Below are 11977 nucleotides of genomic sequence, written 5' to 3'. Positions count from 1 at the left end.
ATAAAGAAGAGATATAGTCTAATAAACAAATACTGTGATGTCCAACCTGATCCACCATCTGTTTACTTTTTCTTCATTCTGATGTTGTATTTAAGATGCACATAGTGCTGCTACATGTATTTATGATGCCAGTGACTCCTACTGTGTGTATCAAAGTCCAATGACATGAGTGAAAATGTCAAACGCCGTTCAGGTCGTGCTCCCAACAGATTTATAAATGCTTCTAACTGTCAGTCTATGACTGGAAATAAGAGTCTAAACCAAATGCCAAGCATTCCTTCCTCTTACTGCAGAGTGATGAACATTGTTGTTACCACAAGACACTCATTGAATTCCTGTCCACCTACACCTGGGTCCTGTCTCCACTTTAAATCACTGAGCCAACTATTTGTATGTAAAGATCTTGTTGGCACTTTGATGCACTGTGTTCAACACATTTCTATCTTGACCAGCTCTACCTGAAGTGATGGAGAGTTTTTTGCTTCGCAACCCTTGAAGGTTCCGGCTCCTACAGCCATTAAATAAGCATGTCATTGAATTTGCTTGCTTTGGCCTGTCTCTGGGTGTATGAGGTATTGCTGAGCTACGCAATTTAAAGTCTCTCAGTCATTCTTGCTCTTGGTGTGATCCTTCATGCAAAACCAGCGAGGACACAACTTTGGCTATCGTGAACCACAGCTGTTTGTTCTTAATCTATCATTACCCTTACATCCACCCTTAATTTGAATTCCTTTTGCGAACATGTGTATACATTATTCATATACATTCACATGCTCTGGCTTAGTTTCATTTTGCCTCTCTCCAATTTATTTATTTATTTTTCTTCTGTCTTCCTTCATTTCTGTCTCCTTCTGTCACTTGACTTTTTGTTGCTCCGTTATTTATATCTAAATTCTTAACAAAAAAGTCTCTCCACACTTATAAGTTGCTGTAATTCGTGCTACTTGCTTACTTCACACTCATATACTGATTGTTAAAGAAAGTAATGTATTTGTGTCTGGGTTTCTTGTATAATGTTTTCATTTTAGCTCAGTCACCATGGTAAGCCAGCGAGGGAGTTGTATCATTTCACAGGCTCGTGGTGGTATTTTCCTTTAGTGAATGTGGTTGTACTACATACATAAACACACACACACACACACTCCTGCTGAGTCACGCTAGCAGATTTATTCTTGGCAAATTTTCTGAAAGGCAGACTGGAACCTGCGATCCTATACATGGTGGACAGCGGCAGGCTGGAACTGGGAGGGGCTGACAGTTCACAGATAATGCCAAAATACGCACTCTTTCCATGCATTAGCCTTGAGATTAGATGGATGGAAGGTGGGAGGCACACCCAGGACATCAACCACAGAAAATGCTGAGAAGTAGGTAAGAGGTGATAGCCTAAGCTTGAAAAACATTGTATGGACAATCAACCCCTGCACAGAGGGAGGGATGCTGAATCAGGAAAAACTGCATAAAAGCCCCGAGGGGGGTGAGAGGGTAAACGGCAGAGAAGAGGGGAGAAAGGTAACAGCTGGGCAAGACTGGGTAAGATCTATGATCCCTTGTCATTCATGTCTCCTGTTGTTTGTTCCTTTGGGTTTTAATGAGCCTCGGAGATGATTCATGTCCATCATGTTTTGTACAGCATGAGCACTAAAGCCCGTGAGGGGAGGGGAGGGGAGGCGACTGTGGTGTTGCAGTGAAAGTTTGGCATCTTTCTAGTGATGCGTGAGGGAATCCCTGGTCCTGTCTGCAGTGCTTTCAATAGAAAGTTTCAGAATTGCTCCTTCTTCCTGTTCCACTCCTGAAATTCTGAAATACTCTGTGTCAGTCAGATGGAAGTGGAGGAAGTGGTGCATTTACCGAGGCTGGCCAGGGTGGCTGTTTGTGGTGGTACCCATGGCAACGAGCTGTCTGGGGTGTACCTGGTGAGGGAACTGCTGAAAGAGAAGAAGGAAAATGAGTTACTGTCAGTGCAGATGGTGCTGTCGAACCCACGAGCCATGCTGCAGTGCCGCAGATACCTCGACACCGACCTGAACCGCTGCTTCACCCAAGCCGTCCTGAAGTATGTCAGTCCTCGGTGGTGAGGCTGGTGAGGCTCTGACTCTGTGCTCTCCTCAGTGGTCCAATAGCACATAAGGCACCCTATGAGATCGTCCGGTCCAGAGAGCTGAACGCCATTCTTGGTCCTAAAGGGAGTCCAGCGGCCATGGATCTGGTCTGCGATCTTCACAACACGACTTCTAACATGGGGCTGTGCCTGATTTGCTACTCAGACTCTGATTGGATCTGTCTCCACATTTTCAAACACTTGCAGGTATGAAGAAACGCACTTCTGCAAAAACAAAAAAAACAAACTCTGAAACTCTTTTGTCTTAACATGACGTTTCATCCTCAGAAGCAGATGCCGGACATCCCAGTGAGGTACATCCATTTTGATGTGTCACATAAAGAGTCCTATTCTTTAGATTCAGTAGGAAAACATGGCTTTGGTAAGTTACGCTTTTCAATTACTCCTCAAAGTGAAGCATGATTCGCTGACATTTTTTTTTCTCCAGCCATGGAGGTTGGACCTCAGCCTCATGGTGTGGTCAGGTCAAACATCTACACAGCCATGAAAGTTGGAGTCCGACACATGCTTGACTGGGTGCGTTGCTACAACTCAGGTACAAACCAAAATCAAACAAAGAAGCGACACAATCAGGACCCAGGGTTCACCAACCTTTCCCAAGCTGCCAGTGACTCTATGGATGTTGAGTTCACACTATCAGAGTGGTACACTGAAATAAGAATGAGCGAGTGAATGAATGCAATGCATGGTCATATCGATCTCCTCTAATACAGTGCAATTACATCAGACAGCTGTATGACTGACACCTTCCTGAATTGTACAACATTGTTTCCGATACCTAAAGTTCAGTCAACATTCACCTTGCAATTCCATCTCTGCCCCTTATTCCCACTTTTCCCTGTTGTCCCAATGTGGTGTTGTCAGTCTGATAGCATGTCATTATGAGACCAGAATGCCATCAATATAATGGACCCTCTTGGCTCTTTGCAATTTTTAAGTAGGATTCACAAAGATAGGAAATATTAAATCAAATATTATAAAATGATGCCTTAGAACCAGCAACTCTTGGTGACCACTCTTTTTTTAATTATTTTATTTTATTTTATTTTTTAATTTCAATGTCTGTGTTTAGGAACTGTTTTTGAAGGCGGGTCAGTTGATGTATTCACTATAGTGCGACACATCGACTACCCAAGAGATTGTGAGACGTGCAACATCACAGCAGCGATTCATCCGGAGCTCCAGGTACACGTTACATCAATAACAGACAGAGAAATGGCATGTACACTTTAGTAGGATTGTTTGAACATACATCTCAGTTGTACCCAGGTGTGACCCTGACTTGAATAAGTGGATGATCCTCTTCCTCATTTCTTCTGGCGTGCTTTTCAATGAAAGATGTATTATTGTAGCTGTTTGTAAAGCATGGAAAAACAAATGCTAAAAAGTAGTGTGTACCTCAGGTGTACAGGAGACAGTTCTGCGTCTTAAGACTGGACTCAACACCACAATTTCAAGGTCTTCAAGGCGCCTGCCATATGGAATCAGGATATATTTTTTTTATATCCACAGCTGCTGTAGTTAAAAATAACAATAATAGAAACAATAATATTGTGTATATATATATATATATATATATATATATATATATATATATATATATATATATATATATATATATATATATATATATATATATATATATATATATATATCTGTAATGTGTTAAAGTCCTGACAAATTATTTCCTTTGTTTTCGCAACCATTCATTGACTGACAAGCTGGCTCAAAATGCAACATCACCGTCATCAATAATGACCTCTGACAGTCATGCAGGCAGTGAATTAGGGGCCTGTAAAACAGACAAATATGGTTCAATAAAACCATCAGTTCTGGAGGGAAATGCAGATTCTGTTTTGGTGGTGTTCCAATGAACTTACATTGGCAAACAGACGTGTGGTCAGGTTAGTCTTTTTCTTGGACTGGGTCTCACCCCCTCAAAGTCTTGGTCTTGGAATGTTAGGTGGTCTCAACTACAACATCACAACATAAAGCAAGTTATGAATTCATGTTTGCAAATAAAAAATAAAAAAATACAAATATTCAATTGTGACTGACACGTGAATTCTGGGCTGCACTTGTAGTACTCGGTAACTGTGTTTTCCAGTTGCTTTAGGAGCAACTAGGAAGGACAAGATTAGGCATATCAGAGGAACAGCTCACGTAGAGGTTTGGAGACAGAAGTTAGGAAGGCCAGACACAGAGGGTCTGGGCATGTGGAGAGGTGAGACAGGGGACATGTTGGATGCAGAATGTTGGACCTGGAGGCACTCGGCTTATGAGGTTCATGGGCAGTGTGACGGAATGGAAGAGGAGTAATATTTTCACTTTGATTCCCGCAGACTATGTGTGTATATCTGAACCGTCAGCCCTTGACAGAAGTCCCAGTGTGATGATGAATTGCCCATCATTGTGTCTCTCTGGCAGGACCGGGACTTTTGCCTCCTGAAGCCTGACGACCCCCTCTTCCAGGCCTTCTCAGGTGAAACCCTGAGCTACAAAGGGACTGAATCTCTTTATCCCTTCTTCATCAATGAATGTGCATATTATGAGAAGGGCATAGCTCTCTCCCTGGCCAGAAAGAGGTGTGTGGTGATCCCCCCACTGCAGGTGCAGCAGCAGGAGCAACATACCAAACAACATTTTGCTTCTGAAAAAAGAGGAGAGGAGCAGTGGGAGGAGGAGGAGGATGAGGATGAGGTGGAGGACGAGGAGGAGGAGGAGGAGGAGGAGGAGGAGGAGGAGGGAGAGGAAGAAGATGGGAACTGAGAGAAAACAGTGAATAACTTGTGACACCATGAATCCAGTTGCGTGAAACCCATTGCAAAGGGCTTTTATTGAGATGACAACTGAGAATGTTCATATTCCCTGCACACCAACTGCCACAGCTTTTAAATACACATTCACTGAAGGTTGAAAGGTTCATCACAAGGGTTCTACAGCGCTTTTAACGACATGAAAATTCACAAGGGCCAAGCACAGCGGCATCAAGAATGAGTAAGAAATCAGGGCAAAGTAGCATATTACATGGCCTTCAGAGTACATTCATGACGCCAGTAACAGGACCTGAAGTCATTTGGTGATTGAAGTTCTTCTTCCAAAAAGCGTGTTTCATCAACAGAACAATAAATAAATAAGGACATTGTAACATTTAAACAGCACCAGGAAGGAAAACTAGGAGGAGTGCACAAATCACATTGTTTTCATTTTGCTGAAAAAAAAAAAAAAAAGCATTTCAATGAGTTTGCAATAAATAACAGCCATACCAAAAACACAGATGGTGGAAAAGACAATAATACTGAGAGTGAGTCCTCAGGCTCACTGAGTAGACGAATAAATACGCAGTCCCCTGAAGACCAGGAATGATAGAGTGGTGTGCTTCCGGTGTGTCTCCACGACCTCTGCACGTCAGTCAAAAGCCTTCTTCTTATGCATTATAACTGTCACACTTATGAACTAGGCTGTGATCAAACCCTTGCAATAAAACTCTGAACATGATCTTATTTGACTGCCGGCTCATTTTCTTTCATTTCAATCCTCCATGTGATAAACATCTTACAATGCCATAAAAAGCCATACAATTGGTGTAGCCTTAATGTGCGGTGTCTGACATGAAATGAATAAATTCAGGATTTCACTTCTAGTGCTATGAGTCAGATTCACTTCCAACATTCAGAATGATGAGAGCGAGGCTTATCAGTCAGACGTTTGCCTCGTCTTGCACTGAAACTGAATGACATGGGTATGTTCCCACAATAATGTTACCACAATAGTGTGCAGGAATTTTAATCCGCCCGACCACAGTACATCTCCAAAATGTGAGGTATTTACCAATGTGACAATAGCCATTCACCTTCCTGGTGACCCAGCCCATGCAGGCGCCCAGGACCGGTTTCATTATGTGTATTATAAAGCTCCCTTTGTCGGATGAACCAGTTTAGTGCAAGTCCGCGATTCTCTTCCTCATATCTATTTCTTTCCTATGATGTCGTTCAAAGCAGTGTATTTCAGGTGTGCCGTGATGAACAGAAACTTCAAAAATCCATCTTATTCAACAACTATAATACGGTTGTCACTCTGAAGGAGGTACTGAAAAAGGTCCGTCCTTCAGCAGGAGGAAATGATGTTTGGAGGCCTAACCCACCGAAATCTGTTTCAATATTCGACAGGGAAAGTATTTTTATTGAGTGTGCTTGTGGCCTATAAATAGATGGTGCAATGAGGAAAGATAAGACAAGAATTGCTGGTATGGACTGGAGGGCTTTGTTTCACGCACTTACCAAGGTGTATAACAAGCTATCAATGGCTACCATCTGATTGTTCACCCATGAATCACCGTGAAGAGCATGATTGTCTGTACTCACCTGGGTGTGTTACCAACTCGTGGGAGAAATACAGCAAATGATGATTGTCTAAAGGCAACGTTTTATGTAACACACTCATCGTCAGTCTGAATATTTTTTAGCTCACTTTCTTGCAGTTGTTTCTTTTTTATATATTAGTTAGACTCTTATCCATTCTGATAGTTTTCCTGGTCTCTTTAAAGCAGGGCCTGATTCCAGAACACTTCACGAGGCACTGACGCAGAAAGTCTGAACAAAGATCGCTCAGCCTTGATGAAAGAAAGAGCTGTCAGTTGTCACGCTCTTGTCAGTGTGTATTTTTAAAACAGCTCCACAGCATTTTTCTGCAAACATGGCGACGTGAAAAACAAACAATGGTGAAGCCTGAACCAAGAAAGGTGAAAATTCTGGGACGATTTCAACACATTTCGACACCAAAAACTGCAACGTCACCAACTGCATAGATTAGAGCTTTTCATCAGAAGTGAACAGCTTTAAAATCGAGTTCACACAGCTCGATGTGTGAGTGCAGGACCAGAATCAAGGCAGGAACTGCGGCGCCAACACCAAAACACGACGGTTAGTGTCATAGATGACAGATAGTACACACATGTAAAGCACATTCTGTCATGACAAAGGAATCTAGGTTGCCATCAAAGTGAAAAATACATTTCAAGGTTTCTAAAATCATCCTAGTTATAAATACCACCCTGTTCCAACTACTCAGGCGTAAACGACTGTCTCAAAAGACCGTCTTCAATCTAATTCCACAATCTTTGCTAGATTAAAAACATCTGGTCCGGGTTGTCGCTATAGAGGACACACACACTTTAATCCTTTAGGGGAGACTGACCCACAATTCTCCTCCTCTGAGGCCATAACAGAAAGCATTGTGGTACCAGAGTGGCCAGGTCTATGCCACCCGGTAGGCTGTCATCCTGTAATAGTTCTGGCTGTGGCTGCGTGCTGCCCACATTAATAGAGCGGCTGCCATCATATGCAGGGGCGAGGAGATGAGCGCCAAATAGAGGGACCAGCCCAGCGAGCCGTCCACCTTCTCTGGCAGCATGGAGACCCTATGGAGCAGGTCTGTCCCTGCCAGGTAGCAGCACACCGTGGCTAAGGAACAAATACCTGCACAGACCAAAGGAGCAGAGTTTTTCAACATAATTCTGATTTCCACAAACACACCCAGCTTTCTTCACCAAAGACCGATAAAGTTCTGACTGCAATGTTTTTGAAGGGAAAGAGAAATTATTACCGAATCAATAGGACGGTCTCATGTCCTTCCACTTTAATTGACTAAACATTTCGATGGCCTCGATGACATTTTACAGAGGTCAGGCATCAGGCATGCCTGAAATGCCCGTCATTTTTGAGATGTACCTTTGAGATCTGATCAAGAATGCGTGAGATCTCACCAAACAATAGTTGGGCGTCTTCGGCCACAGTTAGTGGCGTGTTCATACCAAACGAGTCGAACCAAACAGACTCCATGAGAACATGGCTGCCATTTCACAAAGGACACCGCATTTTGAGAAATCGAAGAATTGAGACATAGAATATATATACTACAGTACAACACTACATCAGCTATGCTGGCTGGTCGACACATAATTATTAGTTGTTAATTGTTTTTTTTTATGTTGCATGCATTGTTTTACTGTGAAATTTGATGTCACAACTCTCACTTGCTGCACATTTGAAATTGCGATTTTGATTAGAATATGCTAAATCATTCAGCCCGACAGGTGAGTATCGATGTCGCTGTGCCAGAGTCAGAATGACTGAACAACTCAACAGGTCTTACCTGCCAGTAAGTGAAGTATTCCGATGCCAAGTGTGGGGGTGAGGCTTCCACAGAGGCAAGCACAGAACCCAGTCAAACCTGCCAGGACGACCAGTACCAAAGAAGCCAGTGGGAGAAGAAACTGGCACCGCCACAGGTCTATAAATACACACAAGACATGACAAGCTGTTGTTTTTTTTGTGTTTTAGGTGGACATTTACCTACAAGCCTCGAGTGAATAACCAAAATAAATCTCAGAGAACTTACATGTCCGCAGCATGTCCTCCCCGCTGTTATGGTTACCTGGCTCTTTGTACTTAGGAGTCAGCTGTTGAGGTAGAGTGAAGCTCCGGCATTCCAAGACCATTTTGGACTCTGGACGAGAGAGGACACAGGACAAAACGATCATGGGACAAAATTGAACTGATACCGATACAGTTAACATATGAACACTTCTACCCTGTAAGCCAGCCACATATTATGATGGATGGAAGAATTGAGGGAGACAGTGATATGAATAACACACAATTATACGCGTCGTACAATGATCACATGGTTAAATAAAATCAGAGAAAGAAGCAAAGCACAGCTGCTGAAAACTGTGTTTTTGTGTTGAGGGGCACCTCCGACCCTGACGCCAATACTCAGACACAAGCGGCTTCTCTTTCTTTCCACATCTAGACTGTGTTTATGTCATGTATGATGCATCACTCCAGCAGGGAGTCAGTCGATAACAAGCACAGTGGATCCGGTAAATCAGGGGTGGGCAAACTCTTTCATAAAGGACCACAGTGGGTGCAGGTTTTTGTTCCAACCCAGCAAGAGGACAGCTTCTCCCCTGTCAGGTGTCTTGGTAGTGTCATCAGTCTGATGTTGCTTGTTTCATCTTACACCTCATTGGTTAAACTGTGTGTGCTTGATCGGTGGGAACAAAAACATGCATCACCCTGGCCCTTTGAGGACCGGTTTGCCCTCAAGTCCAGATATTCTTCAGCTGCTGACGACTCGCTGCAACTCAGTCACCAGTCGCCGCAGTCACTGCTGAAGTGCCTACTGCGCTCTCAGCACGTCGGCATGCAGTTGGTTTCCAAATCACATTCCTTTACCTTGTTCATTTGAATTGCAAAAATAGTGCGATGCGATTCCAGTCTGAGAACCCTCAGGACAGAACCTCGCCGCCAACTTAATTTGTGTGCATATAGCTTCAAATGCTAGATCCCTATTTTAAATGACTCCTTTTGCCAGACAACACTTGAATTACAGGCACTAGTGAGTCATTGTCAGACTTGTAGCCACTACTTTGACACAAGTATTACTTTCCAAAAACCTTTGAAATATGCTTGCCCCATACAAGTTTTCCCAAAAAGAGATAAGTGTTTGTCATGTGTGGAAATGGTTCTTAGTAAATCAAAAACATGATGTTATTCTTGATCACAGGTATTCACTTTCACTCCATATCATGGTATGTGTCAGGGAACAACTTTTGACGGAGGTCTGCCATTATCTGCGACTAAGCTTTGTGACGTCAGAGATTATCTTCAAACCTAACTAGCACTTACCTTTATTTGGGAGATAAGGCAACTCTTTTTCTTTTTCTCTATTCATGGTTAATGTGTTCCCTAAACAGTCTGTAGCAGAAGACAGCTCAGGTAATGAGGTGGACAATTCAGACCCTGAAGCCTAGAGCAGCGACTCTCAACCCTTAAATGGTTGGGCCACCAGTGCCTCCTAGAGGGCCGCTAGAAGTATACTGTTTTACACCTGTGGGCCGTGAGGGTCGCGAGATGCTCAGCTGCAAATTTATGATAGTTAACAATGGAGAAGTTCTTGAGAAGACAAGACGATGAAGAAAGTGATGATCAATATCTTTGCGATGATCACATGTCATTTCACAAGGTTTTGGTTTGTTCAATCAGGTCTATTCCTTGAATGGGCCCCGGGTCCATTTGCTGTGGAAAAGTTGGGCCCCGAGATCAAAAAGGTTAAGAACCCCTGGCAATTTCATTTGTTCAATTACAACATGGTTATCTGGAGAAATCAGAATTTGGAACAGAATCTTGTTTTTTTTTATTTAGGTAGTGGCAGTATCTACTATTGGTAGAATTAATAACATCATATGCCATAACTACAAAGCCTTCCTGGTGCCTTGACATGCTGTTCAACCAAAAAAACATCTAACTCTCGAACCAAAACAGAAGCGTTGGTCCAGCAAGGTTCGGAGTTTTGCCATTTTAAAGATACTAAGAGTAGAGCTGATGTTCTTTAAAGGTAAAGCTGTGGCGAGCTGGTGATAGCTGTAGCTCACACAGGTCTCTCGCTGGAGAGCTGCCACCTTGGAAACAACAACGCTTATGAGATCAAGAAGTGCACAAGTGAATAATCATCCACTATTGTTCTCCAACGCAGCGTTGAGTGACACATCAGGTGGCGCTGACTCACCTGTCAGAGCGCATACATACCTTCATCTTTGTACCACTGAGGACCAGCAGGAACAAGGACACACCTCCACCACAGGCCCACAGTGCCGTTGAGTCGGAACAAAGTGTCGCTGTAAGTCTTCTCATCGAACTCTCCTTCCATGAACTCCTCATACATGGAGCGCAGGTCAGACACGTTGGCCTCTCCGTGGACCGCGGGGCTGCTGTACTGGTACCAGTGCTGCGTCCCGATAGCGACCGACAGATACACGGTTGCCAGGAGGCTCAGCACGCAGGCGATGACCAACGCTGTGGCGTAGCGGTTGTCTACCATTGTTCACGGACTCGCTGGCACGTCACAGAGGATTAAGTCGTCCTGCTCGGTGGAATCACGACCAAAGTGAATCCCTGTGTTTCGCGTGTATCATCCGAACATATACGACAACGTCCAAAATGATATTCAATGCGCGAGCGGTTCCCGATCGTTACCTATCTCCCGCGGGCGGTTAGTGTTCGCACCGAGCGACCCGAAGGCGCCATCTGGTCGCTTGTCCTACTTCTCCAGATGGCAGGTGGTCCGACGCTGTCACAGATTTCACTGTTGTGATCATCACAATCTAGTCGGCTCGTCCCTCAGGCTCACTGCAGAAGCAGAAGCGACGAGGATGTAGGCTTCCCAGTGCTTATTCTGGGACCGAGGGACGCCGCCAAGAATGTCCAGGAATAATCCTTATTTGTTCATCTTCCGGCAAACGCTGAGGCGCGCGCGCTCCCACGCGCACAAATACGCGCACGTAAGGTCGGGGGCTGCGCAGTGACCCGTCCCGGGAATACACCGCACAGAAAGTGCTCGTGTAATAATAAAGTACAGTAGACACTCGTGCAATGTACAAATAAAAAAAAAAAAACTGATCTAATGACACAGAACAAACTCCTGGCGAGAAATACTGACATGATATTTCTATACCAATTGCGTACATGAGGTGGGGAAACGTCGCCAATAGATGCAAGCGTTTGAATTCAGGCTTCTCAGCTTCCATTGACGCTGCGTTTGTCCACAAACTGTTCATGTGTCGGCAAAAACCATTACTACTTAAATCCCTGAAACCAGGTTAAGCATTTATTGTTGCTCCAAAGATAAGAGGTTCCAAAAACTACAATTATCTCTGCGATAACTTTTTTAAAGAATCGTGAACTATTTAATTCTCATTTTGTAGCGTGTTTAATTTCCATAGAAATCCAGAATTTTTTTAATGCAGAAAATTGCATCGTAAAAAGACAATCTGACATAAATGGTTTCACTCTA

General features: G+C 43.6%; 2 protein-coding genes across 2 annotated transcripts; one reads left to right on the top strand and one right to left on the bottom strand.

Moving 5' to 3' along the window:
* Positions 1–1787: 1787 nt before the first annotated feature.
* Positions 1788–4937, top strand: LOC128755925 (N-acyl-aromatic-L-amino acid amidohydrolase (carboxylate-forming) B-like). Its single transcript, XM_053860036.1, has 7 exons — positions 1788–2056; positions 2113–2308; positions 2390–2483; positions 2550–2657; positions 3195–3307; positions 4550–4811; positions 4930–4937. The coding sequence occupies exons 1-7, from the start codon at positions 1824–1826 to the stop codon at positions 4935–4937; spliced, it is 1014 nt and encodes a 337-aa protein (XP_053716011.1). The 5' UTR covers positions 1788–1823.
* On the bottom strand, positions 3799–11420 carry LOC128756276 (claudin domain-containing protein 1-like). The gene is made up of 4 exons (XM_053860656.1): positions 10714–11420; positions 8522–8629; positions 8276–8413; positions 3799–7599 (listed from the first exon to the last, which is right to left on the bottom strand). The coding sequence occupies exons 1-4, from the start codon at positions 11003–11005 to the stop codon at positions 7379–7381; spliced, it is 759 nt and encodes a 252-aa protein (XP_053716631.1). The 5' UTR covers positions 11006–11420; the 3' UTR covers positions 3799–7378.
* Positions 11421–11977: the final 557 nt, after the last annotated feature.

Source organism: Synchiropus splendidus, chromosome 3 (assembly GCF_027744825.2).
Source record: "Synchiropus splendidus isolate RoL2022-P1 chromosome 3, RoL_Sspl_1.0, whole genome shotgun sequence".
Taxonomy (NCBI): domain Eukaryota; kingdom Metazoa; phylum Chordata; class Actinopteri; order Syngnathiformes; family Callionymidae; genus Synchiropus; species Synchiropus splendidus.
Note: the sequence above shows the minus strand (reverse complement) of the source record. Positions and strands in the feature narration are given on the sequence as shown.